At 36.5% G+C, this 27,836-nt stretch overlaps 1 protein-coding gene across 6 annotated transcripts in view; it reads left to right on the top strand.

Moving 5' to 3' along the window:
* The window catches only part of L3MBTL3 (L3MBTL histone methyl-lysine binding protein 3), a 106,948-nt gene that overhangs the window by 11,372 nt on the left and 67,740 nt on the right, over nucleotides 1-27,836 (top strand). For 4 of the 6 annotated variants that reach the window (XM_036903816.2, XM_036903818.2, XM_036903817.2 and 1 more), the window contains exons 3-10: nucleotides 10,345-10,461; nucleotides 17,802-17,913; nucleotides 18,279-18,353; nucleotides 19,811-19,970; nucleotides 21,150-21,282; nucleotides 23,052-23,136; nucleotides 24,693-24,784; nucleotides 26,787-26,891. In XM_036903816.2, coding sequence (XP_036759711.2) covers nucleotides 10,360-10,461; nucleotides 17,802-17,913; nucleotides 18,279-18,353; nucleotides 19,811-19,970; nucleotides 21,150-21,282; nucleotides 23,052-23,136; nucleotides 24,693-24,784; nucleotides 26,787-26,891 — 864 coding nt within the window. In that variant the 5' untranslated portion in view covers nucleotides 10,345-10,359. The remainder of the gene's footprint in view (nucleotides 1-10,344; nucleotides 10,462-17,801; nucleotides 17,914-18,278; nucleotides 18,354-19,810; nucleotides 19,971-21,149; nucleotides 21,283-23,051; nucleotides 23,137-24,692; nucleotides 24,785-26,786; nucleotides 26,892-27,836) is intronic. The other 2 variants (XM_036903819.2, XM_036903820.2) reach the window with 2 other exon arrangements.

Below are 27,836 nucleotides of genomic sequence, written 5' to 3'. Positions count from 1 at the left end.
GCTATAGCTTTTATCTGTCTCCTTGTGGCCTCTTGCTGCAATCTCTCACTGTGTTTTCTTCTTTGCCTCTGTACTAGTGTTCTAGAAATCAGCTCCTGGAACCACAGTTGGCATGTGAGGAAGCTTTTATGCCTCCTCAGCAAAAACGTCACAGTAAGGTTTCCAATGGTGTTAGGCTTGGTTCATTATTCAGAGATTATATCCTTCTTACTTTTTTGGTTGTTAAAATGTTCTTTTCTTTACAAAGAGATTGGCAAAACCAATAATTACTAACTTTATATCAGTTTCCCAAATTCATTTTGAAATTTTACTTGTCCATGAAATCGCAGCCTTGTCATTGTTCTTAACGCCTTGCTTTTCCCTATGTTCACCGCTGGATGCCTGAGGAAACCAAATGGGGCTTTGTGGTGCAAAGGTACTGGCCTTTGCAAATGATCACTCCTCTACCCTCGTATGCTTCAGACATCTGGTAAACTGGTGCTTGGAAGGACTGTAGACACCGGAGAGCAGCTTGTTTGCCTTTCTTCAAAAATAACTGTAGCTCTCCTGTACTGAGTGTCTACTGTTTGTAAAGCACTAACATTGCATAATAAAAAAATATTTTTTTCACATCTCTGTGAAGTACATATTCCTACTGCATTTTACAGATGAAGATGCCTAAGGCTCAAGAGAGGTGAAGGACAAGTAAATTGTGAAGGATTCAAACCCCAGCACTCTGGCTCCAAAGCCTGTGCTTTTCACAATTACAGTGGATTGGCTTCTATGTTGACTAAAATACAGCATGTTGAGCGCTGTGGTAAAGTCTGATGGATACTCTCTGGGGAGGTACAAGTCTGTTTCTTGGCTGAGTGACCTCAGTTTTCTCATCTGTAAAATGTTATCTGTTTTAAGAGTTAGTTGTGAGAGTCACATAGGCTGGTAATTGGTGAAATCCCTTAAAACGGTCTGTGTCCCTCTAATGTGTGTTAGGTTTATTGTCTTTGATTACCTCCTTTGTGGCCTTGTATTGGTGAGTTTTCCTCTTACAGGTTGTGTATCTGCCTGGTGTCTTAGAGGTACAAAGGTGGCCATCAGCGAGTAAAACAGAAAACTGTAGACAGGTCTTAGGGGGCAGGGGACATATTTTTCTCAGGATCACTTTCTCCAGCCTGGACTTAAAGGACTACAGATCCTGAGGGCATTCCCAGAATTAGACACTCCAAGTCCTGACACTTGGTTGTAGGCTGGGAGCTAGGTCAGAAGAAAGCCTCCTTGTAGTTGAATCTCACCCAAAGATGAATACATTTCATTCTGTGTAAAATACTACCTACTTTCATGTGATTTCCTGAATGTTTTTCCCATAGCTCAGCATTTTCCAAAAGGAGGCTTCTATGGAATTCGATGTACTGTGATAATAGCGTCAGCTGGTGATAAAGTGACTATGGGAAACTGTCTTAGACAGCACTTCACAGATAGCTGCACTGCACATCTCCCAAAGGCCCCAGGGTATTATACATCTCTTTCACCACAAAACTTTTTATCATGGGACAGGAGAAAACGGTCTCCTCAAAGTTGTTTGGAGGAGCAGACTTTGGCAGATGTTGCCCCAGCCTTTCATCTAGTTTTGTTTAGACGCCCTAGTCTGGCCTTCGGTGTGTAGTAGGACCAGTGTGGTGGTGAGGAGAGCCTAGCCTTCAGGCCTGCCTCCCTTCCCATTACTTCAGAGTTACTGTTCTATTAAGAAAACTAGCAGTCTTTTCTGGAGTCATATAAATATGAGGTGGTATTATTACTAACAATAGAGTATCTGCTTTCATGTAGTCACCTTGACATCTTGTGATGTAGATTGGAGCACTGGTAGCCTGCCACAGGGATTCTGTTGAAATAAAATGAAAGAGAAAAAAAAAATCAACGCCCAGTTTTTTTTTTTAAGATCACTGAGTAGCTGTCATGAACTCAATAATTGCTAAGCTAGATAATTATTGAAGTTAACATTTTATTGACTGCTTACCATGTGGTAGGCATTACCTGTCCTATCTCACTGAATCCTTACTATTGCTCAATGAAGAAATTGCTGTTAATTCTGCATCCATTACAGATACGGAAATTGAGACTTCAAGAGATTAATTCCTACAAAGTCATGGAGTAGGTAATTGTCAAACTTTCAAAGTAAAATGAAGAGAGGGAAAGGAAGGCGGTGGTTTAGGGAAGGGTGAGGGAGGGAAATTAGAGCCTGTGACAGGATGGCAAGTTTTGAGGATGATCCACAAAGTATTTGATTTGCGTCTGTGAAAAAGTGACAAGGAGCAGGGTGGGTGGGGACAGGGCAGCTTTATATGCCACTTCAATGAGGTGTTCAGCAGTAGAGAGAGGTTCTTTAGATGCTGTTACCAGATAATAACCTTTAGGACTTTTTGTATGTCATTTGGTTAGCGCCTCACGATTTCTACAAAGGAAACAAAAAGCCAACTTCAATTGATGGTATTAATGTGGGCATTGTAGCGGCCAGTCCCTGGATCCCCACAGTAGAGGCGGACTTCTCTCGTCATTTTGTATCACTGTGTGGATATGTCATTGCTATGCATCATCTGTGTGGTTATAATCATTTTTGTTTGGTTCATGATAATGATGTTAGGGTTAATTAGCACTCCTGACTCATTCTTTAGTCTTCTTAAGCCAAAACTGGTAAGTTTGATCTGTTGACATTGTGGTGATAATCTCAGTCATCTTTTCTGAATGACAGAATTTTAATCTCATTCTGAGATGCTGCATTTGAGGTGATGTCTAACCCCATTGTATACTACTTCCGACTAGTGCTATATTATGTCCGTACCTTACTTTTGAAAAATGTTCCTGTTAACTGTGAAGCGTGACTCTAAAAAAAAAACAACTGTGAAGTTACTAAAACTATTTAATTAGTCTTAGTAAACATTAACTAGCCATTCTTTTAAATATATTTTAAAACAATGGTTGGAGCAGGAATGGCCAGGCTACAGTTAGTTATCTTTCTTAGTAATCTTTATTTCTAGCCTTCTCTGCAGACCCAGATTCTTGGTTTAGACAAGGCCCACTCTTCCAGTTTATGCTGAAGCATCCCAGATTGGGTTGCTTGTCTTCTCTTTATCTCAGCCCCAGGCAGGTTCTTCACCTTGGATATGTTGTAGGAGCTCGATAACGGGGGGAAGTCTGTGCCCGCCCCCCATTCTAAGCCAGTGTTCTATTCATTCTTGGCAGATGTGAGCAAAGGAATTGTATGAGGGGAAGATTACAAAGGACACACTCTACATTTATCTCTAGTCAGAATAAGATACAGTAGATTCTTGACATTTGTGAGGGATATATCCCAAGACCATTGCCAATTCTTAACTTGAAAAAAAATCATTGTATCACATAATTCTTTCCTTCGAATTATTAAAGTATAACTGAAAAATGTAAATGATCTCTCTAGACTCTTAACTGCTTAATTTGCTCGATGAGCAATTTTTGTACTGTCTGGAGCACTTACTGAAACAAATTCACACATCTTTTCTACTTATTTCCTTTTGGAGCATTGGTAGTTTTGTTCACACAATGTGTCTGAGTCATCGTCCCATTTGACATTTCAGTCTTTAATTATCTGAAACTTCTGTTTTGTGGCTAGGACCTATCACTTTCATAAACATTTCCATATTCCCCTCATTCTGTCATCAACACTAGAATCAACTAGCAGTTAATTTTGTTTATTTCGTTTCTTAAAAAGAAACAAAGTTTTTTTTTTTTATCGCTTTAGTTACAGCGGCCATGGCATTAAGGCTCAGCATTCTGAGTAAGAGCATACCTGGACCTTGACCGGTCCAGTCCGCTTGCCATTGCCCCTCAGCTTTATGGTGTATATGATTCAGAACCATGTCTCTGCTAAATGACAAATCACTCAATGTCCCAGGAGCTTCAAATGTCACTCAGGAATGGTAGAAACCATAAATAGTCTGTGAGTGACAAGTATATACCATATATTTCTGATACCTGAGTTGTGGAGAAGTAAAACCTACCCTGCCTTTTCTCATCCATCCATTTATATATGCACTTGCATATATAAATACCTTCTACTTAAATCACCCGTGAATTTTGGGGAAGTTGATTTCCCTTAGTGATATCTAGGCTATTGCTTCAGTTGTTGGCATCAGTAACAAATTAAATATTTTCATGGGAAGACACACTGTTCATAAGATAGACTGTTCTAAATAAACATGAAACAGGATTTAAAAATATTTTTTACTAATTTTCTTTATTTAAAAAAAAAGCTGTTTAAATAGTCAAGAGGTACAAAAGGGTGTCCAGAGAGAAGGTTCCCTCCCATGGCTATCTTATAGTGAACTGTTGCTCCTTCCTGGGGATAGCCACTGTTACCAGTTTTTGACAGGTCATTGCAGAGATAGTCTGTGAAAATACAAGCAATATACACATTTATATATCTCTCCTTTTGTTTCATGGAAATCAAAGCACAGAAGTTTTTATATCTTGTATAAAATTAGTAATATTAATGGTATCTTGGAACTCTTTCTGTATCAAAGTGTGAAGAGCTTCTTTATTTATTTGGATTTTTACAATGGCGTTATATGCCATATGGATATACCACAGTTCTTTATTGATGAACATTTGGGTTGTTTCTAATTTTTTGATATTATAAACAGACCTATAGTCAGTGAATATCCTCTCACATTCTTCCTTTAATAGATAAGTGCAAGTAACTATAGGGTAAGTTTCTAGAAGTAGAATCGCTGAGTTGAAAGATATGTTCCTGAAAATTGATCTCCATGGAGGTTGTTTCAAGAGGACCTGCTTCCCCATAGTCTCATAGCCTAGGATTTTAGAATGTAAAATATAAACTAATTTCACCACTGCTTAATGTTTCTAGAGTTAATAGTGGTATATGGTAGGTTGGGGCTTCCAAGGATTTATTACATGAGAGATTGAGGACATTTGTCCACTAGATGTAATATCCTAAAGGAAAATTAATTTGCACATTTGATTTGGAGACAAAAGGTGGTATAGGTGAGATACATAAGGTAATTCTGAGGACAGTATGTTACATGTCATTTGATCTGTTCTCTAGTCCTTCTCTTGGAGGTTTAGGGCAAGAAGATTGTAATAAAAATGATTAATAACTAAAGTGAGCTGTTTCAGAAAAGGGGGACTTTGGGGATGTAATACATTTGCATTGGCGCCAATAGTAATGGTCTCTGCTTTCAGTCATCAGCTCCTTGATGACACGTCCAGAGTGGGTATTGGTAGGAGCACATTAGACATTGTCAGCCATGACATGTACATTAGTGGGAATCAAAAATTGCTTCAGTGACTTTGCTGGACATATGGACCCTAAAGCAGTTCCTTTTGATATCAGTAATGCCTGGAGACCTTTAGAATTTAGAAGAGGTTAGGAGGAAAGTGGTGGATCTTGGTTAATAGCACAAAGGACACCTTATGGTGCATTTTAAGGTACTTCCTTAGGAAATCACAGTACCGTTAAGAGATTTAGGATGGGATTTTCTGAGAAATACTGTTTGTGACTTGTACTGTGAGTGACTCTATTACCTACCTGGTTTTTATGGCCCATGGAATACTGGTTGCCTATGGGATTGTGGAATGGTGCCAGGTGATTAATTAAAACATAAAACAAAGCATTTCTAAGCACTAAAAAAAAATTGCTTTGCTTTTCGGAACCCAGTTTGTTGAAGTGAAAGGACTTTGTATGTTTGTATGTTACTGAACATATTTACAGAGGATGAAAACAAGGGAGGAAGAGTTAACATGTCATAGAAGAAGTAGCTTCTGTTAAAATAATACTGGTTTCTGACTGTTCTACCTGGTTACAAGGCGATAGAAAAACACCTCATCTGTCCTACTGTTCAGATTTCTTGTGATGGTGCAAGTAACCAGTGACTTCAAAATTAGATAATGGGAAAGATAACATAGTAAATATTTTTATGCTATAATATTTTATACAAAATGTCTGCAAACCTGAGTGAAACAATGGATGGAAACAATTTTTATGAATTTTAGATATGTGCCTATAGACAGAGTATAACATTACCTGTTGTGTATTACTGATGTTTTGTATAACAAAAACACATTCTGAATATTTCCTAAAACATAGAATCAACATTTACTACAGGTTTTGTGCAGTGCTAGCTTTTAGATTTCTCCTACTCTGTATATCCTTGTAGTCACAGACAGGATTTTGCTCTGGTGAGTTTTATGGTTTTTAGGTAGGAAAAAACCTGTTAAGGGAAAGAACAGGGAATCTTCTCAAAGGATCATTAAGGTTTTACCCAGTTTATCCACCAGGGGGAAAATTATTTTATCACTCTACAGTTTAGCAGGAAAAAGTTCTCACTCCTATATCACTTATTAAGGAAGTCAATTTCATTGCTGATTTTTGTTTAGTGAGGTAATAGTCATAGAGAACTTAAGTGCAAGTCTTAATTCACTTAGAATTTTCACAATTTCTAGATTAATTCTCCCTCAGGCCTTCACATCCTAGTTCCTGTTTTGAGGATTGTCTTAATTATAGTGAAATCTAATGGGTCTTCAAATTAAGACTGTATACATTTTGAAATGATCAGATATGTCTAATATTTGACATTTTCTAATTTAAAGGGAAGAAAGGAAGAAAGAACATGGAAACATCTAGTAAACTTCACAAAAGATAGCTGACTCAAACAAGCACAGGTTTTTTTTTTTTGTATTGACTGTTTAAAAATGAGTATATATTATATGTCTGAGAGACTCAAGAAATATTTTTATCATAGAGTTTTTCAGGCACATACAAAACCAGTAGGCAGTACAAAGAAACACCGTGGGGCCTTCATCCTCTGACAGCCACCAACATGTTACAAGTCATATTTCACCACTTTACCCCTTGATTGATTTATAGCAAGTTCCTAACATTTCACTTGTCAATTTCAGTTTATATCTCTAAAGTACAGAGAAGTTCCCTTTTAAATGTACATGCCATAATCATCCCTCTAAACAAAAAACAGTAATTTTTTAATATTATCAAAGCCAATAGACATTCATTCTTCCCCTCTTGTCTAATCGTCTTTTAAAACAAAATAGCTTAAACAGGATCCAAACAAGATTTATGAATTGTGATGCATGATTTGTTAAGTATGTCTCTTAAATCTCATCTAAATTTCAGATTTCCTTTTCCATCTATTTTTGTATTCTTTGCCTTTTTCATGTGTATGTGGGGAAAAAAGCAAACTTTTGTCCTTTACAGCTGTGGTTTTCACATGTTTTGGTCTTAAGACTCTCCTTTACAGTCTTAAAACATGATGGAAACCTCCAAAGAAGTACCATTTGTATGGGTTTTATCTATTATTATTTATTGTATTTGTAATTGAAATAGGTAATTTAAACTGTTTATTTAGAAATAACAATACTAAAATATTTTAGTATATGTTCATATAATTTTAATGAAAAATAATCATAGTTTACTGAAAAAATGAGAGAGGTGGCACAGTTCTATTTTTGCAAGTCTCTCTAGATTTGTCTGTCTGGCTTCATGGAAGATAGCTGGATTCTCATGTCTGCTTTGGCATTCAGTCTCTTGCAGTTTCTTGTTTTGATGAATGGAGTATATGAAGAAAATCTGCTTCATATACTAACACATATCTGAGATTAGAAAAAGGGAGGGCGGTGTTTTAAGTCTTTTTATTTAACTGTGGGCATTCTTCTTTGACACTACACCAAAACTTGACAGTTTTGGTTCTTAAAGTTTAGTTGCAATGTGCAATCTGAGATCCTACCAATGAGCTTTTCATAATCTGTTATATTGAATCCATTGGTCTGTCTTGCACTTTGATTGGACCCTTTACCCATGCTTAATTTTGTAACATCAAGCATTCGTCATTTGGAAAACACTGCTTCACTGAGTTATGCAGATATTAGAAATGTTTATGTTTCATTTTGAAATATTCAAAAAATCACATTCATGAATATCACCACCCATCACCTTAGAGAAGAGTTTAGCTTCTGGGAAGCTGTAAAGCTCATGGTGGCAGATAAAAGTTTTCCAAAATTATGATTTTTCCCTGGAGTGCTCAAACTGTATCATTAGCAACAAATGCTGTCAGTGTTTTCCTTGATGTGACAAGCTTACTTCATTTATTTTTGACAAAATATTTGCCAAAATCCAAACCTGAATAAACATAGTTTATTAAATAAAAACGGCATTCTGTGAAAAAGCAGCTTATTCAGTGTGCATGTTGAACAGTTGCTTTTCCTTGAGATAATTGTGGTACGTTTGCTTTATATGTTACTTCTGATTTCATCACACAGAATATTAAAAAGATGTATATTTAAATATCAAGACCTAATCAAATTTATTATTTTATTTTGTCAAGGATGGTCTTCAGGGAAACTTACTTGTTTACGCAGGGGAACTTGTTTACTGTGAGTGCGTGGTGGTAAAGACGGTGAAGACTCTATACAGCTGGGTACCACTACTCCCGCAGTTTTCACCTGCTGTTGCTTTTGAACCATCAGAGCAAATTCCAACACAGTGAAAGAGACAAGTTACATGTTAGTACTTTTATGAAAATAGTTTTGATTTCTTAGACCTTTTGAAAGGGTCTCAGAACTCCCCCATGGTCCATGGACCACACGTTGAGAAATATTGCTGAAGAATTTTTGAATGGTCTGAGTTTTGCTTCTTATATCTTTATGGTGTGATTTAACATGCCCCATTGTCTCTGGTATTTCTTGTAAATAGACCTGATCAGATTAGGTTTGATTTAGTTTTTTCCTGGCAATTCCTTTGTAGTTGGAGTTGGGTTTGTATTTGTAGTATCCATGGATGGTTGTTGCCTAGAGCCATTAATTTATTAAGGGTTGCAACTGGTAGTGTTTCAGTCTATCATTCATTCTTTATATATTAGCAGGAATTCTTTCTAAAGTGAAGCTTCATCTCACCAATGATTTGGTTACCCTGAGATAGAGTTTGCATGGATCTCATACAATACAGGCAGGATAAATCCTTGCTTTTTTCTCCAAATAATGATTTGATTCCCTTGTTTCCTCAAAAGGTGATCAGTGGGGTGTTTGTTGTTTGTTTTCGAGTATTATGAGCTCATGGATTTAAATTTGTTTGATGTATTTCAATTAACTGCAGCTAGTATCCTTACTTTGGCAAGCAAGAGCTACTTTGGCAAGCAAGAGCCTCTTCAAGTTGGCTTCTAAGTTCTTTTGATACGACCTCTGTTGCCTTTGATACCTTCCTTGATTTTTTGTTTGACAAGATGTTCCAGATTCATCTTGCACATATTCTGCCGCAGAGCAGAAATCAGCTCCTCTGGGAAGGCCTAGGAGAAATGGTGTTTAGAGACCACAGTCTGAGCACTAGGCTATCATTACTGTTGATTGGTGGTTGTTTTTAGACTTTGTCAGCAGGCAAAGCTAGAAAATATGCATATTTTTAAAAGATAAACTGCATCATGAATTCATACTGATACTTCCATTCAAACTTAGGACCCATCCATCTTTCACTGCTTGTCAATGACACCAAGATAATTACTTATTTCTTTTATCCTATATCACACAGACAACAGTCTCAAAATTACAACACTACCACTAACAATAGGGTTATAGAACACAGTTTGTTTTGGCAATTTAAAAAAGAATGGAAATTGGAAACATTATCACAGTTTAGCTAGCTGAATTGGTTATCTTAACATAGCCAAATTATTGGTGTTTACTATACATTTTGAGACTGTTTTCCTATTTCCCACAACATCAAATTGGCAGATATTTCAACTAAAATAAATAAGTCAATTTATTGAAAGAATCACACTGTGCATTCATTGTATTGATACAACAAACTTAATTGACAAATTTAGTGTAATGACAGTAAATAATGGACTAGAATTTTCTTGTTCTTTTTTATTATATAAACATTAACATTTTTGTTTACTACCATATTATATCAAGTCTATCCCTTATCTATACCTACTCTCATTTCAATGTCAGAAAACAGAAAAAACAACTTAGAGGGCAAGGAATTCTGTTCATATGATACCATGATTTTTTGTTTTCAAGGAATATGCTATGAAACAATGGATCCTTTTTCTTTGTAATGATAGAAAAAGTTTACTGTGACACTTAATTTAAAAAATTGTATTAATATTTTTCTTCTGTGATTTAACATGGATTATATTAGAAAAAAATGTTAGTGATATTTTTGAAGCAATTACTTCTAGATCTGTTGGTATATGGGGTACTGTAATCAAGAAAATTATGTAACTAAGAGAAACTGAAGTAATGACCACCATAATAAAAACTGATTTTTACATGTAATATTTAGTGATAATGCCTTTTTCCCACTTCTAGGTTAAAAAATAAATCATGACTGAATCTGCCTCTAGCACAAGTGGTCAAGAGTTTGATGTATTTAGTGTTATGGACTGGAAAGATGGAGTAGGTACATTACCAGGAAGTGACTTAAAGGTATGTTATCCTTTTTACATAAATTATATGTTTGTACATCTGTGTGTGTTCATTAAAATGAATCTGAATATATATGATACCATTAAAAGCATTCAGCATAATGTAGATTTTATATGGTGTTTAGGCCTCTAAAATTAATTTTCAAGATGATTTGAGGTACTGATGGATTGGCAGAAGCCTTTTTCACTTGGGGTAGGGAACTAAGGAATATTTTGGAAGTATGTGCTCATCTTGCAGAAATTGAGTTATGGCTTCAAGGAGGATTATCTCAGTTTTGACTCTGTATGAAGTCTAATAAATATAGAAATGGTAAGCTTAAAAGACCTCGCTTCAAATATTTTTTAGTAAAGAGCTTTGTAATTTTGAGTGACTTACCACACTCCTTGTGCCCTAGTTTACTCATTGAAAAACTGGCTAATGTTATTGTATGTCCATTGTACTTCAACTGAAAATAACAAATAAGGAAATAAATAAAAACTGGATAATGTTAAAATATGGAATAAACAGGACTATTCTTCTCTTCTTAATTATTTATACTCTAAATAGGGATTTTTATATAATCACCTGTTTAAAAGCTGGTTTTTGTATAGATGACAACTTTCTTCAGAGAGCAATGCCTCAATCTGCTCCTTTTCTGTGTAGTTACCATCCTTCCCCTTTTCTCCAGTCCTACACCTAACTCCAGGACCACATCTGCTGAAACATGGTTATGCAGGCATCCATCTGGGAAGCCAACCACCCCCATCTCTCATTTCTAATTTGCTTTTGCTCTGATCCTGTCTCTGGGTCCTTGAACCTGTGTGTGGCCCTTTAGACTTTGTATCTGTACTTGGTCACTCAGGTGTTTGAACTTCCGATCTCCCTAACTAGCTGTCATTTGGCTTGCTTCTCTCCAGTGTGTGGTATTCTGGCCTGTCTTGAATAGAAATTCTTGCTCCTTAATACTGGCTTCTGGAATCCAGTCCCTTTTAGTGGCCACTTAACAAGTATCTCAGCTAAGCTTGTCCTACTTCATTCTCAGGGTGAGAGGTAGACATCTGTTGTTGGAAAAATACTTAGATTTTAGTGGGTTAAGTTTAATTAAATGCAATGTGCCAACATATCTGTCTTGAGTTTAGCTGAGCAAAAATATTTCAGTGAGGTTTAGTGAAATCTGAAGAGGAGATTTGGTTTTTCATTTTAGTTCTCTGACCTTGAGCAAGTCAGTCAGTCTCCTCGGGCCAATTTCTTCTCTGGTAAAATAAGGAATCGAATACTAAGGATTTTATCTGCTCTAACATTCTCCAAATGTTCATCTGGATTAGATATGATGGAAATAGAGTGCTGAAAGTTTTGAGAAAGAAAAACTGCTTCTAGACTCTGATAATGTCAGCCACATTAGCTATATGAGCTTTGTCAAGTTATTTAAATTCTCTGAGTTTCAAATCTTTATCTGTGAAATGGGAATATAGGATCTATGTCAGAAGGTGGTTCTGAGGATTTAAAAAAATAGTATCTGTAATACACTTAATGAATTGTATCTTTTCTGGTTTTTTGACATATTATGAAACTGCTTTTTTTCCTTGCTTGCTTCATTCCCTTATTTTCCTTGTATGTTTTTATCCTTTTTCTTCTCAGTGCTTTGTTCAGTTAGATTTTGACAGTAGAGTGAAGTTTCCACCCCAAAGAAATTACATTGCCTGGAGGTTTTCTAAGAATGGATTTTAGGAGTTGTTACTTTTATTAAGGTGATCAGGTAATTAAGCCTTTTAGTGAGTATTATAATCTGGGTTATTTCTCTTTTTTTATTGACATATAGTTGATATACAATCTTTTATTAGTTTCAGGTATACAACATAATGGTTCAACAGTTACCCATATTATTAAATCCTCATCCCAACTAGTGCAGTTATTATCTGTCAACAAAGGAAGATGTTACATAATCATTGGCTATATTCTCCATGCTGTACTCATATCCCTGTGACCATCTTATATTACGATTGAGAATTTTTGAGTCCCTTTATCCCCCTCACCCTTTCCTGCCACCCACCCTAACCCTTCCCACATGGTAACCACCATTCACTTCTCAGTGTCTATGAGTCTAAGATGTGGTTCATATACATGATAGAATATTATTCAGCCATGAAAAAGAAAGGAATCCTGCCATTTGTGTCAACATGGGTGGACCTAGAGGGTATTATGCTAAGTGAAAAAAGCCAGGCAGAGAAAGACAAATACTATATTTCCATAAATATACTTATTTATGGAATCTAAAAATAAAACTAAACAAAATAATCAGGGGTTATTTTATTTGACTTTAGACAAATCTAAATCCTAGGTAATTGCTATGTATCCTGTTCACATTATGCATTGCAGGCAGTGTGATACGCCATTTAAAAATTTATTTATTTTTTATTTTTATGTATTTAATTTATTTTTTATTAAGGTATCATTGTACAGTCTTATGTTCAGGTTTCATGTGAGCAACATTGTGGTTACTACATTCCCCCCTATTATCAAGTCCCCACCACATACCCCATTACAGTCACTGTCCGTCATTATAGTGCGATGCTATAGAGTCACTACTTGTCTTCTTAAAATTATTATCTACTTTATAACCCTTTTTGTCCAAGGAGAGTCAGAGACTAGCTAGTTGATTATATTGCCTAAGACTTCTGATTCACTTGCTCCTAATAATAAATTAGAGTTGCTTAACAGCTCTAATTGAGAAATTGATTTTTCACAAAATTAAGATATTAGAAAGAACTTTGAACACATCATGAAATTTACTCTCTCACATCACATTTTGTCTATTTTACATTATTGAAGCTTCTTCTTTTTTTAATTTTTTATGGGCATAGGCATGTGGATTTCCTAGTACATGATGTGCTATCCTAAGACAGCTATTAAAGTTAATTTAGCAAATACAGTAAGCTAATATATGTAAGCCAATTTCTTATCATGGAAATAGGTTTTTATATCCTTCAGCTTATTGCCGTTTTAAAAGAATTTTTCTCTGTAAAAACTCAAGACGTGGCCAATCAAGTTATGTCACTCTTTTGCTTAAAATCCTTTAACAGTTCCTGTATTTTTCATGGTAAAGTTCACACCCTTTAAGTTTACCACAGATATTTTTGGTGGTCTGGCCCCTACTTCCCTCTCCAGCTGCATCTCATTCCACTGCCACCCTGTTTCTTTTTCAGAAGCCCAACCAGCTAGTTGAAGCCTTCACACCTTGTTCCCTTTTTCACTGTTCCCTGAAGCTGGGATCTCCTTGCCCCTCCACCCTAAGGGCTAACCAACCCTCATATAAAACAGAGTGCAAGAACTCCTTGTTTGAATGCACCAATAGAAAGAATAGAGAATTATTCTCTAATTCTAATTATTCACTTTACCTGCATCTTTTTTATTTAATCCTCTTATTTAACCCTTTTGAGGTAGTTTCTTATCACTTTTGTCAGCTTGCAGATGGAGAAACTGAGGCCCAGGCTGGTTAAGTCATTTGCGTAAGGTCCAACAGTTAGTTATTGGCAGGACTGGATCTTAAAACCAGGCTTTTCTTAAATTAAAATTGGTTCTCTTAATCACTGCTATACTACAGTCTAAAGAGGGAAAACGTTTTCGTATCAAAAGAGATGGAAGGAAAATGTTACAACAATTTAAAGGAGGTGTTATTTTAGCTGGAGGGATCAGGAAGGCTTTGGGAAGCAGATGTCAATGTGAGCTTCAGGTGCCTGAAAATAGGTCAGCGTGTATTGATGACTTTCAGGGGCAGAGACAGGAGGAGGGCAAGTGTAGGGCATCCAGAAGAGAGACTAGCGTAAGAAGGTACAGCAGGTGTCCGCTGGCCCTCTTGAAAATGATGCAGTCATTTTCAAGACATTTTGCCTTGGAAACTTTATTCTTGCCCAATTTTTACTTTAAAATTACAGATTAGCATTTGTAGATTAATTAATGTCAGTGCCAGTCATAAGAACAGGCAGCCAGTAAGTAGTGGTGGAAAGGTGTGTGTGTGGTAGGGCTCCCTGTTCCTGAGCAATTTCTCTACCTGAACTTGTAATGGTGTCTGAAATTTGTTTACAGAGAATCATTCCTCTGGGTCATAATGATTTGGTCTTTTGAAGTCCCTCAGTAAAATGCAGATACACTCCTGACAGTGATAGCATTGTATCTAGTAAAAATAGTTGCCACTTAACTAAGAGCGAGGCCCTGTAGTAGTGATGCAGAAACCCAACTGGAAAATTCATTGTACTCTTAGTGCATGGTTTTGCCTTGTCTTGATTAATGTTCAGAACAGTTTAGTTACCAAATATCATTGCCCTTAAAACAGATTGGCAAGTAGAGCTCACGTTTCAACACTGAAAGTAATAAAAATAGTAACCTCAGCAGTGTGTTTTAATGATCTATTATTAAAGACAGGCAATAATAGGCAAAATATACTCTGCCTCTACAGGCAAAAATAAAGAGAATTAAATCAATTAAAGTTAGTTCAAGCCAAGCCAAACAAATAAATGAAAACCTTTGCCATCCCTTACATATATATTTCTGGCATAATTGTTTTCTGACTGACCTGGATGTATCCACTAACACAAAAAGTTACAAGGTAAGCTGATTATGTTTGATTTGCTTAGTAAATCCCTTCTGTAAAGTTTATAATTTTGATATTCTTGGTTGTAGAATGAAGTCTCTTGCTACATTTTTATACTGCTTTTTAGGTGTCTAGGTTAAAAGAACCAGTAACTCTAAAAAAAGAAATAAAAGTAATTATGTCAAGTTTCCATGGTTCCAGAACCATTTGTAAAAAGTGTTTTATGAGGGGAAAAAAAAGTAATCAGGAAATGTGTCTGTCTTCCTGGAATTCCATCTGTAGAACTCCAGTAATGTTATCTGCACCTAACAATCTGTGTTGTCCAACATTTTCTACAACAATAGTAATATTGTGGAAGATACAGTAAATCCAAATAGAGAAGCCAGGAAAAAAAAAAAAGATTCCCATGTCTTTTTGCACATAATAGGATGCTTTGAAAACATTTTGAGATAAAAGTAACTTTGATTAGAATAGATGTTCTTTACTTTTTCAGGGTTATAGGTTGCCTTTGAGAATATGATGAAATTTATGAACACTGTCTCCAGAAAAATATATATGTGCCCATGCCATAATTTTGCATATATTTCATGGGATTCATCCACTCTAAAGTCCATCTATGGATCCCTGGCTTACAGGCATTACTGTGTCCCTGAATGCCATTGCATCTTTACTGGCAATAAATCTTAGGAGAAGCAAAAGATAACCAGGATTAAATGTTGTATTTTGGAAATGCAACTTTTTAACTTTGATAGTATTTGAGCCTGAAGCTGAATAGGTCTGAATTTTTGTTTGAAGATTTACTCAGTGATGTTCTCTCTCCCAGTGTTTGAAGTGGTGGGTGGTTTGCAGTTTGGAAACTTAAGCCACTGGAGACTTTCTATGTAATGTAAATGTTTGGTGATGTTTCTCACATTTTTATTTGTGAAATAAGTATAAATTAGTGCTAACTTATAATAAAAGTGAAATTAATTACTTGGACTGAATTATAAAGTTCATGACTTTTTAAAAAAAATTTTCATTCAGAATTGATTTTCTAGTATACTCTTTATTACCATTAATTAATAACCATTACTGCTTGTTTTTTCTATTCTTGCCCAGTAGATGGTACTGTCAGCTTTATTTTGAAATATGTTCTGTTTTCAGGGTTGATCATTTTAAAATTTATTTTCTTCCAAAAAGTAAAGTTATTTTTAGCTCTTTCCCTGCCAATTAACTTCCTGCCACCTCCTAGACTGACATTTTTAGGTGAACACACTAGATATGGTATACACAGATTTCCTGGGAACTTGTATCTGGAATATGGAGTAGGGAGAAAACATTTTCACTTTCCTTAACTGTTTCAACTCATTCAGTCTAGAACACTTTTAATAATTGTGGATTATGTGCAGAAAATGATTTAAGGTGCTATTTTCACCTAGTGGAAAGAATAAGTGTTGGTATATTTTTGCATAAGATTTTTTTTTATGAGTTGCAGTCTGAATCTAGTTTGGTAAAATAAATCATAGTCTATCGGCATGTTGACCAAATAGATTTTTTAAATTGGGAAAGGGAAGGCCTTATTTAAATGAGTCATATTTGCATGCTCATATATTTCTGTGGAAGATCTAAACCCTAAGGGAAAAATTTGATAATCCTTTTCAATTGTAAACTTTCTAGCTCTTAATCACCTGTTAAAATTAGTGGAGTCTTCTGTGGCATACACTGATGTACAACTGCAACTGATGGACGGTGCCTGTATTGGAGGATGGGTGGGGACTTGATAATATGGGTAAATGTAGTAACCGCATTGTTTTTTCATATGAAATTTTCATAAGCGCATATATCAATAATACCTTAATAAAAAGATTTTTAAAAATTAGTGGATTCTTAATGTCATTCTATTTTTTGGGAAAACAGAAGAAAAACAGAAAACTTTGAATTTCATCAGTATGAAAGTAAACGTAGCTACTTCACTGAACGAGGCCCCTACACACAGGTAGTAGTTAAGCCTTCTGCACGTGTGATACAACCAGGCTGTTGTGGAAATAGCCTTTTGGTTTGAAGCTTGTCGTAGAATGAGAGGAAATTTTCAGTATTTGGAGTCAAAATGTCCATGAAATCAAAATGCCCTTATTTTTCAGCGGTAAAATTGGTCTGTAGCAAGTAGACTTATTCAGACGTCATAGATATTGCCAGTCATTTTGGAGAGTTGGAGGTGAATATGAATATATTGAGGAATTCTGAAGAGCAGTGAAAGAAAGAGGAAGTGTAGAGCTGGGTCACGTGGCTCATGCTTCAGCCTGGCTTGTTCACCTCTTGGGATGTACGGATATGGATATGCAGGTCATTTTTTCTGGAATAGAGATATTCCTTCTCTTTGAACTAGATGAACTTGGGGGAGAGAAGTTGATTCCTGGGAAAGCAGTATTTCTCCTTTTACTAACTTTGATTATTAAACAAACTGTGATATGAAATAAGAAAAAAAGTCTTAGCAAAAAAATGGTGTTTGAAATTCAGGCCATATAAGAGCTGGCAACTCTATAGAGAATGTAAGGCTGGTTGCTTATATATTTAAGCATACCTTGCTGCTATGCTCTATTTCCCCTTCCCTGAATTCTAAAATTAGTAAAATGTAAAGAACTTATATTGGTGGAAGGCTTATCTAGATATGATTGCTTAAGTGAACTTTTAAGACATAAATAATTTGCTTTAAGACTAACTATGTCAGCTATTAAATGATTACCATTTTGAGCACTTTTGTGAATTTTACCTCTTTTTATCTTTCTGTTGCTAGTTTCGGGTAAATGAGTTTGGAGCACTGGAAGTTATTACAGATGAGAGTGAGATGGAAAATGTTAAAAAAGCAACAGCTACCACAACTTGGATGGTACCAACTGCACAAGAGGGTAAGAATGGGTTGTCTGCATTGTTATTTCTTTCTTTTGTGAGTTAAAATAAGAAAAGCTAAGGTTTTGTAATAGCCTGGAACATTGAAAATCCTGGGTGATCTTCAAGTCACATGTTCTTAGGTAAATTTCTATAACAAAACTGGTGTGGGACCAGCTTTTATATTTAAAAATTAGTATGAACTGTCTTCTTTCCTAATGCCAGATCTGTAATAGCACAAGGTTAATTAGAAATTGTCAAGTAAATCCATGTTATAATAGCCTACCCAGGTGATTTAGTCAAAAGCCTGCCACTTTTTTCTCATCTACTCCGATGGTTGTAACTAACACCCATATGCTGATGACTCCTAAATCTATATCTCCAGCCCCGACCTCTCCCCCGAGCTCCAGGCCCGCATTTCCACCCGCCTACTGGACATCTCCACCTGGATGTCCCACAGGTACCTCAAACTCCACGTCTGAAATGCGATTCATTTGCTATTTCTTTCTCCCCTCCCCCCAAATCTGCTCTTTTTTCTCTAACCCATATTTCGGTCGATGGTAGCGCCATCTACCCAGTAGACAAGCAAGAAAACTAGGAGTCATCCTGAATTTGTTCTCCCCCCAACCCCATAGCCTGTTACCTAGTCCTCTTGGGTTTTATTTCCTAAATATGTCTCAGATCTGGCTTTTTCTACTAATGATCACTGCTGCAGTATAGGTCCCTATCAACTCTCACCTTAACTATAGTAGATTTCTCCTAAAAAATTACTGTGCCTCTGATTTCACCTAATTTATCCTGCACACTGAAGTCAGAGGAACTTATGTAGATTGCTTATCTGACACTTTACCAATATCTTATTGACTCTTTAGCAAAACACAGAAAGATCTGGTGGCACGCACCCACCTACTTGCTTTGTCTCTTTCTTCTCTATTCTGTTCTTCATATGCTGTGTTCTGTCAGTGCCAGCAGCACTGAGTTCCATGTAATTCTCCCAACACATCATATGGTTTCATGCTTGCTTGCCTTTGCTCATGCTTTTTCTTCTGGCTAGGATGCTATTTCTCTGTCCCATTGGTGATTCCTCCTTGGCCTTCAAAACCCTGTTGAGGCTTTATACCAGAAAATCCTTCTCTGACCTGGCCCTAGACCCAAGAAATCCCTTCTTCCTCTGTACTACTTCTAGAACTTGTTCATGCTTCAATTATTGCATGTATCACATTTTATTATAAATACTGTTTTTCTTGCCTATCTTCTCTTCTAGACTGTGAGCTCTTTGGGTAAGGCCTGTACTGTCATTATCAGTGTCTAGTGTAAATTGGTGCCTAATAGATGTTTGCTGAATGAATGATTAGCCTAACAATTTAGGCCAAAGGAAATATGAGTTCCTAAATGATTTGGGTAATTATGACTCAGGAGATCTGCTACATTAAAAGTAAAATAGAGAGATGTTGATTTAGCCAAGGAGATCTGCTACATTAAATGTAAAATAGATGTTGATTTAGCCAATTGAGTAAAACAAAATGACTCATTAAAAGGTTGTAAACATAGATAACCACTTCTAAATTTTGTTGAGGAAAGATCTGTAAAATAGGATTCTATAGATGATTTCATTTTCTGAATTTAGTGACTAATGAAATTTTCTTCATTTTACTTGAACTTTATAGAAAAAGCCTTGGTCAGACTTTTGCTTATCTTATCTGCAGAATATTTTTTTGTTATGTAAATGATTTGAGTGATTCCTGCCAAGCCCATCCTCTTCTCCCCAAATGCTACAGTCTGATCAATTCATTCATTCAACAAACATTATTCTTCTACTGGGTTGCTAACAAAATTATTAGAAGAAAAAGTTTAAATGTAATTTGGAGTATTTTGTGTCATGGTTTTAATTTATTTTTTCTTCTTTTCATCTTCTAGTCTTTTCAGAGAAGACTGGAATGCCTTTCAGGCTGAAGGATCCAGTGAAAGTAGAGGGGCTTCAATTCTGTGAGAGCTGTTGTCAGTATGGCAATGTAGATGAGTGTCTTTCTGGAGGAAACTACTGCAGCCAGAATTGTGCTCGGCACCTTAAAAACAAGTAGGTTTTTGCCCCCTTTCATTTATAAAATGGGTTTTAGAGTCCAAGGTCATGGTGCTTGGGAATTCTGAGGCTCTCTGACATCTGTCATCCATTCATGCCTTTTTTTTCAGAGACTTTTCCTATAGAGACATATGGACCCTAATCCTATTGCTGGACCTCGTGACTTTGTTGGTCATGCCTGATCTGAGTTTTACTGCTTAAGTCCTACCAGCAATACAAGTCCTTCCTCTCTCTTTTGCCCTTTTTTTTTTAAATTGATTTATTTCTCCCCAGCTCAAAGTATTTAAATTTCTTGGGCTACATACACATTTTGATGATAGTGATATTTATGGAAACAGAGTTTTGTTTATATCTTGGGGGTTCTTAGGTAAGTCACTTAAAACTCCATGAATGAAATCAAGCTTTCATTCCTAGGGAATTAAGTGAATGAAGGTAGCCATAGTGGGTAGTGTAATGAGTTATGTTAGTACTGATCTCCAAGCCGGCTGAAGATTACAGACAGGGATGTCAGCTGTGACTGCTGGTGTGTGACTATTGCCATTTGGGGACAGTGTGGCAAAGTTAAACATATCATCAAGAAAGGTGTATTTCTTGCATATAATTCTATACTACAAATAAATGATTTGATATTTATATTTTAGTGAGGTTTCCCATGTATTTTAATCAGCACAGGCTTGGGAATTGTCTGTTTTTGTTGGCCAACTGATATTTTACAGAGATTACACTTGGCCACAAAAAAAAAAAAATAGGGAAAAGCTTACCCATGGCCTTTTTCAGCTGGACTTGTCATTCTCAGTAATTACTAGATCCTTTAAAACTGCTCTGAGGGCTAAAATACCTCTAAATAGTTGATTTTTTTATTAGTATGGATGGCAGATGTGAAAGACAAATAATTTTAAACTTGTTAGAACCTGTTTCATATACATAGTGTTGGTCTCCTTTTGACATTAATATTTATAATCTACTTTCCTTTTTCTACCTTGACAATGTCATATGTGCTAATGGTTTGAAGTGTCCCTTAAATATGGTGTTCTAATGCTAATTAGTTTTTCTCCTGGTGGGTAAATATTTTTCCTTGGGAAGGTGATTTTTAAAAAAGTTTTGCATTGGTAATGAACATGTAGAAGTTTGATAGGTATGTTTCCTGTCACTGTTTTGGGTTTATAAACACAACAGAGATCAGAAGGAAGAAAGGGACATGGGTGAAGACAATGAGGAAGAAGATCCGAAGTGTAGTCGGAAGAAAAAACCAAAATTGTCTCTGAAAGCTGACTCCAAGGAAGACGGAGAAGAGAGAGATGATGAAATGGTTAGTATCTCTCATGTGACCACCAGGGAACACAAGGAAGCATTGTAAGTGGGCAGCACCACTGTCAGACTTCAAATGCTGGTTCTATGACTCTGTGTTACCATCAGCAAGTTATCTGCTTACCTTCTCTCTGTATTGCTGTACTCATCTAAAATGGGAATAATAAATTATAGTGCCTGTTGCTCAGGGTGAAGAAGTAGGATGTCTGGAATTTATTACTGGAGTGAAAGAGGCAATGGAAAAACCTTCAGTTTTGCAAATGAATCTTAAATTGCTCTTGATAGCAAAATGCCAATCCCATTTTGGTAAATTGTAGACAGATCTCATCAAATTATGGGAGTAGGCAGACAATGGCAGAGAAATGTCAGGCATATAAGGGGAAAACTAATTCAAAATGTGCTAAATAAATATCTTACTCCTAAAGTATGTATTAGTGGTTCTATATATAGAGACCTTTGAGGTCTTGGAACATTTCCATTAAGATCAGTATTGAGTAGTGATTATTTGCTAGTCACTATTCTGGGAGCTTGGAATGGAGGGAGAAATAAGACTTCAGAGGACAGGGTCTATCAGGAACATTACATTCTTGTTAAGGGGACATAAAATAAATAGGAGAAATGTCAACCTGTGATAAATGCTGTGCTGAGAATTACAAAACGGAGTAGGGTTGTCTGACTGCTTTCAGTTAAGTCTCCCAGAGAAGGTAGCATAAACAATATGATCTGAATAATCAGAGTGAGGAGCCCTCTAGGTGGTGGAATGGCTGGGGAAAAGTCCTTAATGTTAAGAACATGGGTAGCATGTTGGAGTGAATAAAAAAACACAATATAGTTGAGCCTTGTGTATTAGGGAAGAGTGGAGTAAGATGACACTGGTCAGGTCCAGGTCACACAGGACTTTATGGTAAACCAGAGTCACTGATTTTAATTTTATCTTGAGTGTGTGAAGAGAAGACACTGGGAAGTTGAAGGCAAGGGAATACTTTGGTACAATTTACGTTTTAAAATGCTAGCTCTGTCTTTGACATGTGAGAGCGAGAGTACATCAGGGAAACTGTTGGGAGCTTATTGCAGTAGGACTAGCTAAGAGAGTTGTGTATAGTAGAAGTCACTAGATTTGGGATAGATGAAGGGGGTAGGATCAGAGGGTCTGAGGGGAAGAGAATTAGGGATAATTTAGATTTTTGGCTTGAACAATTGACTGGCTAATGATGCCACTTGGTGAAAATGAGAAGACAAGACTTGAGTATATAATCTAGAGTTGTTTGGCATCATGAGCTTGAGATACTTATAAGACATCCAAGTGAGGATTCCCAGAAGGCAGTGGGAAGAGGTCAGGGCTGAACATACAGATTGGGGATATTTGGCAGGCAGATGATTACTAAAAACCTAGGGAGAGTGATTGAGAAGGGCACTGGATTGAAGGAGATGTCAGCAAAAGACTGCGGAAGAAGGGCCAGTGAGGTGTGAGGAAAATCAGAACAGAATGGTCAAGGAGCTAAGAGAAGAAAGTGCTTCACAGAGGCTGAAGCAGTATCTGTGCTATTCCAGAGTTGAATTCTTGGAAATGTTCTTATTTTGTAATGACCTCAGGCCAAAAGCAGCACAGTGCTGTGCTCAAGTGACCTATATTCTTATTTTTCTAAAAACTTACAAAGTGAAATTGAAGAAAAGTACAAAAAATATAATGCTTTCTGACAGCTCTCCAACTTTTCATTGGAGCCAATTTCATGAACTTTAAAAATTCATAATTTTCCTTTCTTATTGCAGGAGAACAAACAAGACGGAAGAATCCTGAGGGGTTCGCAGAGAGCCCGAAGGAAAAGACGAGGTGATCCGGCTGTATTAAAGCAGGGTGGGTTGAGGCAAGAAAGGTTTTACTTGTAACTTTGTGAAATAGAAACTGTTTCACACAGGTAGACATTTTAGTCTTAATTGTAATGCCCGCTAGGACAGTTAAAGCATTGCTTTGAGTTTTGCTTTGATTAACTATTGTCAATGAAAATGACGGTTTTGAAGTAGATAAGGAAAAGAATGGAAATTAGTAACTTTGGAATAGTGTCAGGACAAATAAAAACAGCTTCCTTTATTTTTCCATCAAGTAAGTTTCTTCTACTTCTACACTTTTACTGAAAGCTGCATTCTTGTTCATTTCCTAAGATTGTAAGTTTTTAATGTTTCTTCTCAAACCACAGCCTCCTGACATGGTACCTTTTTTTATTTTTGTTGTTCCTCAGGCAACACTTGATTCTCTCGGGAATCCAGTCCTCAGGTCCTTCATTTAACACTGGACTGGCTGAACTTCCCACCTTATTCAGCATGGATCTTAGGGTCATTTCCTCAGTGCCCTGCACTGGGCTGTATTCACAGGACCTGCCCCATCTGCCTGGCCAGCCCCTCCTGTTGGGTCTCTCCACGCCACACAGCCCCCTAGCCCCCTGCTGACCCACCCAGCAGTGCTGTCACCACAAAGAGGGCCGTGAGCCCAGGGTGCCTCTTTAGTGCTTGGATGTATTCCCCAATGTTCATCTCATAATTCCTCAAAATTTGAACTGTTCCTACCTGCCTAAAGCACACAGCCTTTTTACATTCTTGGGGAGATGACCTTGTATTTTGATGTCACTGAGATTAAAGGGAATAAATTTCTGAGTTAGTCTGCACTGTGCTTCAAAAACTTTTCATCTTTCTCTCCCTTCCTTCTGTCTTCTCTCAGGGCCCTGGCTCTTCCGACACCTTATTCCTTCAGTCAATTTTCTCTCTTAGGTTTTTGGATTTCTCTTTTCATTATGAGCTCTATCTTAAACTGTTCAAATCTCATCCCCAGAATACCTTTCCCCCAGTTCTGCTACCCATCAAGCTAGTATTCTCTTCCTTTCATTTCTATCATTTGTCAAAGTAATTCAAAATAAAATTGATACTAGCTGGCCCCGTATCTTTATCACTTTCATTTTCTTTCACTGCTCAAAGTCTGGCACTCACTATATTGACCACCTCCGCCTACCCGTTTCCTCCAAGATTAGCACCATTCCCTAATCATATAGTGCACTGGCTTTTCCTCAATTCTCAACTTCTTAATCTCTAAGGAAAAATTTTGGAGCATCCTGCTTCGAGAAGTGTTCACTTCTTGGAGCTTCCATGATTCTGTTCTGTCTTGGTTTCTTGCTGTGTCTTCTTCATTTACTGTAAGTTCTTCTCCTTTTTTTCCTACTGTCCTAACTCTGGGTTATCACAGTTCACTTCTCAGCTCCTGCTGCTTTAGAAGAGGAGCCAGAAAGAGACTGAGAAATACTAGCCCCAGAAGTGTGAGAAAAGCCATGTGCAGTGGTTGTTAGGGAAGTGAGAGTTCATAGGGTGCACGTTGCATATTTTAGATTTTGGAATTTTCTCATTTCCGTCTCACCTGCTTTTCAGGTTTGCCTCCTAAAGGAAAGAAAGCTTGGTGTTGGGCTTCCTACCTGGAGGAGGAAAAGGCTGTGGCAGTGCCAGCAAAGCTGTTCAAGGAGGTATGGGCCCTTGGAGAAGGCATGTCTGTAGGGGCAAAGGATCTGGAATACTGATCTGGAATTAGTATTGTCATTTCCATTGTCTGTTTAGAAATTGTGACTTGGGATAATTTATCAAGCATACTTTTTTTTATGCGTGTAATTATGTGGGAGGGGTACCCCGAGGGTAGGTATCGCTAATATATACACAATCCCCTTGTGCCATATGCCTGGACACACACCGAGATAGACAAGCTCTTTTCTCTCAACATTTCCCAGGCTTTCACTCATTAATTTTTAAGAGGGATACTTCTACCACTGAAAAGCTAGTAGATACAAAAACTGGCATGAAATTTAATGCCAACATCATGGCTTTGGGAGAATAAAAATGAGTTACTGAGGTTTACATAATTTCACAACAAAAATCTAAAACAAGTTACTAAATTATTAACTATAATGAAGACTGTCATAACTGATTTAAAATCAGTTAAAAGTAAAGACAGCAAGCATAGTTCGGAGTGGAGCTACCCCTGGGCTAAAACCCTGGGGTCAGTAAACTTTCTGTAAAGGGTCAGATAGCAAACATTTTAGGCTTTGTAGGGCCTCTGGTCTTGGTTGCAGTAACTCAACTCTGTTGTAATGAAAACAAGCCATCAACAAAATATGCAAGTGAGTGGACATGGCTGTATTCCAGTAAAACTTCATTTACAAAGGCAGGCGGTGGGCTAGGTTTGACCATAATCTATAGTTTGTTTACCCTGGTTTAAATTATTTAATTATACTTAATCATGGTATGTATAATAAGTCAGCTATCAGTACTTTGCTATATATACATGAACAAAGGGAGTTTTTACAAAGTGATGAATAGGAAATGTCAGGGTGATTACATCTACATTAAAAACATCTAATTTAAATGTAATAGTAATTACATGTAAACTTGTCTATATAATTGTTTTCTAAAACTTTGGTCCTTTGCAAAATAGACTTTTTAACATTTTTAAAAAAGGTTTAATGTAGCTAACTACTTGAACCAATAATACATTAATGTAATTCAAAATATAAAAGTACCAGAAGAGTATGACATGTGTATGCCCTTCAGTATGTCAGTACCTCATATGAAATATTGCCTCTCCTGAAGTGATTAATGTCACCAGTTCTTATATTCCCTTCCTAGGAAATTATTTGTACAGATAAACAATATATAAATACACACACAACTTTTCCTGCCTGTTTTAAACCCAGTGATAACATATGCTGCACATACTGTTTTGGACTTTGCTTTTTTCTTTAATTTAGTTTGAAAATTATTCCATCTCAGTTCATTGTTTCCATCATCATTCTTTTATATTAATGCATAATATCCCACCTTATATCTGTTCCATAATAATTAAAGCTGTTTCCTATTGGTTGATATATACATCAATATATGACAAGTATAACAACATATTGACATATGTATGACATACATATATGTATATGTTTATATAGATACACACTCACAAATATTTTGCCATATAAATGTTTTAGTGAATAACCTTGTAACACCTGTCATTTTGTGCATGGGTAAGCATCTCTGTTAGATAATTTCCTAGGATTAGAATTGTTGAGTCGAAGGAAATGTTCTTTTTTTAATACCATGAAATTGCTAGAGGTACCCGTTCATATCCCTGCTAGCGATAAGTGTCTGTGTCTGTGTATCTGTTTCCTAGAGCCTTGCCAACACAGTGTTGTCAAACTTTTTTATCTTAACCAACCAGAGAAGTGAAATATTTTTAGTGTAATTTTACTTGATATGACTCTTAGGGGTGAGGTTGAGCATCTTTTCAAATATATAACACATTTAAATCCCTTTTCTGTGACTTGTTTATAATCTTTGTCCATTTTCCTTTGGATTATATAGTGATCCTTTTCTTTGGGTTTTTAAGAGTTATTTATGTATTTGGTTAAATAATCCTTACTTAAGAATGGTAATTATTTACATTTTAGAATATAATACTAAAACTGCTGTCATTTTGCATTTTAGTATCAATCATTTCCATATAACAAAAATGGATTTAAAGTTGGCATGAAATTAGAAGGTGTGGACCCTGAGCATCAGTCTGTGTACTGCGTCCTCACTGTGGCTGAGGTAAGCTTTGCCTTGTCTTTATTTTTTTTTTTTTTTGAGAGGGCATCTCTCATATTTATTGATCAAATGGTTGTTAACAACAATAAAATTCTGTATAGGGGACTCAATGCATAATCATTAATCAACCCCAAGCCTAATTCTCAACAGTCTCGAACTTCTGAAGCATAACGAACAAGTTCTTACCTGGTGAACAAATTCTTACATAGTGAATAAGTTCTTACATGGTGAACAGTGCAAGGGCAGTCATCACAGAAACTTTCGGTTTTGATCACGCATTATGAACTATAAACAATCAGGTCAAATGTGAATATTCGTTTGATTTTTATACTTGATTTATATGTGAGTCCCACATTTCTCCCTTATTATTATTATTATTATTATTATTATTATTATTTTTAACAAAATGCTGAAGTGGTAGGTAGATGCAAGAGAAAGGTAGAAAACATAGTTTAGTGCTGTAAGAGGGGAAATGTAGATGATCAGGTGTGTGCCTCTAGACTAAGTATTAATCCAAGCTAGACAAGGGCAACAAAACATCCACGGATGCAGAAGATTTCTCTCAAAACAGGGGGGGTGAGGTTCTAAGCCTCACCTCTGTTGATCCCCAGTTTCTCACCTGATGGCCCCCCTGCGACTGTGCCTGTCTTAGGTTGTTCCTCCCTTGAGGAATCTTACCCGTCTCTGGCTAACCAGTCATCTTCCGGGGCCATACAGGGAAATGTGAAGTTGGTAAGTGAGAGGGAAGCCTTATTGTTTGAAAAGGTTAGCTTTTTACTTCTTTGCAGATTTATGCCCTGTGGCTTCTATGCCCTGCATTTGTCTTGAGGTATCTTTACCACTTGGAAGAATTATGATACTTGGTAATTTCGATATGAGGCACGAATTCTACTTAAGGGTTGTAATTAGGAAGGAAGGAGAAAAGCTATAGAAGTAGCAGACGGAAGA

The sequence above is a fragment of the Manis pentadactyla genome, chromosome 12, assembly GCF_030020395.1.
Source record: "Manis pentadactyla isolate mManPen7 chromosome 12, mManPen7.hap1, whole genome shotgun sequence".
NCBI lineage: Eukaryota > Metazoa > Chordata > Mammalia > Pholidota > Manidae > Manis > Manis pentadactyla.
The sequence above is the reverse complement of the archived record's forward strand: the minus strand, read 5'-3'. Positions and strand labels throughout refer to the sequence as shown.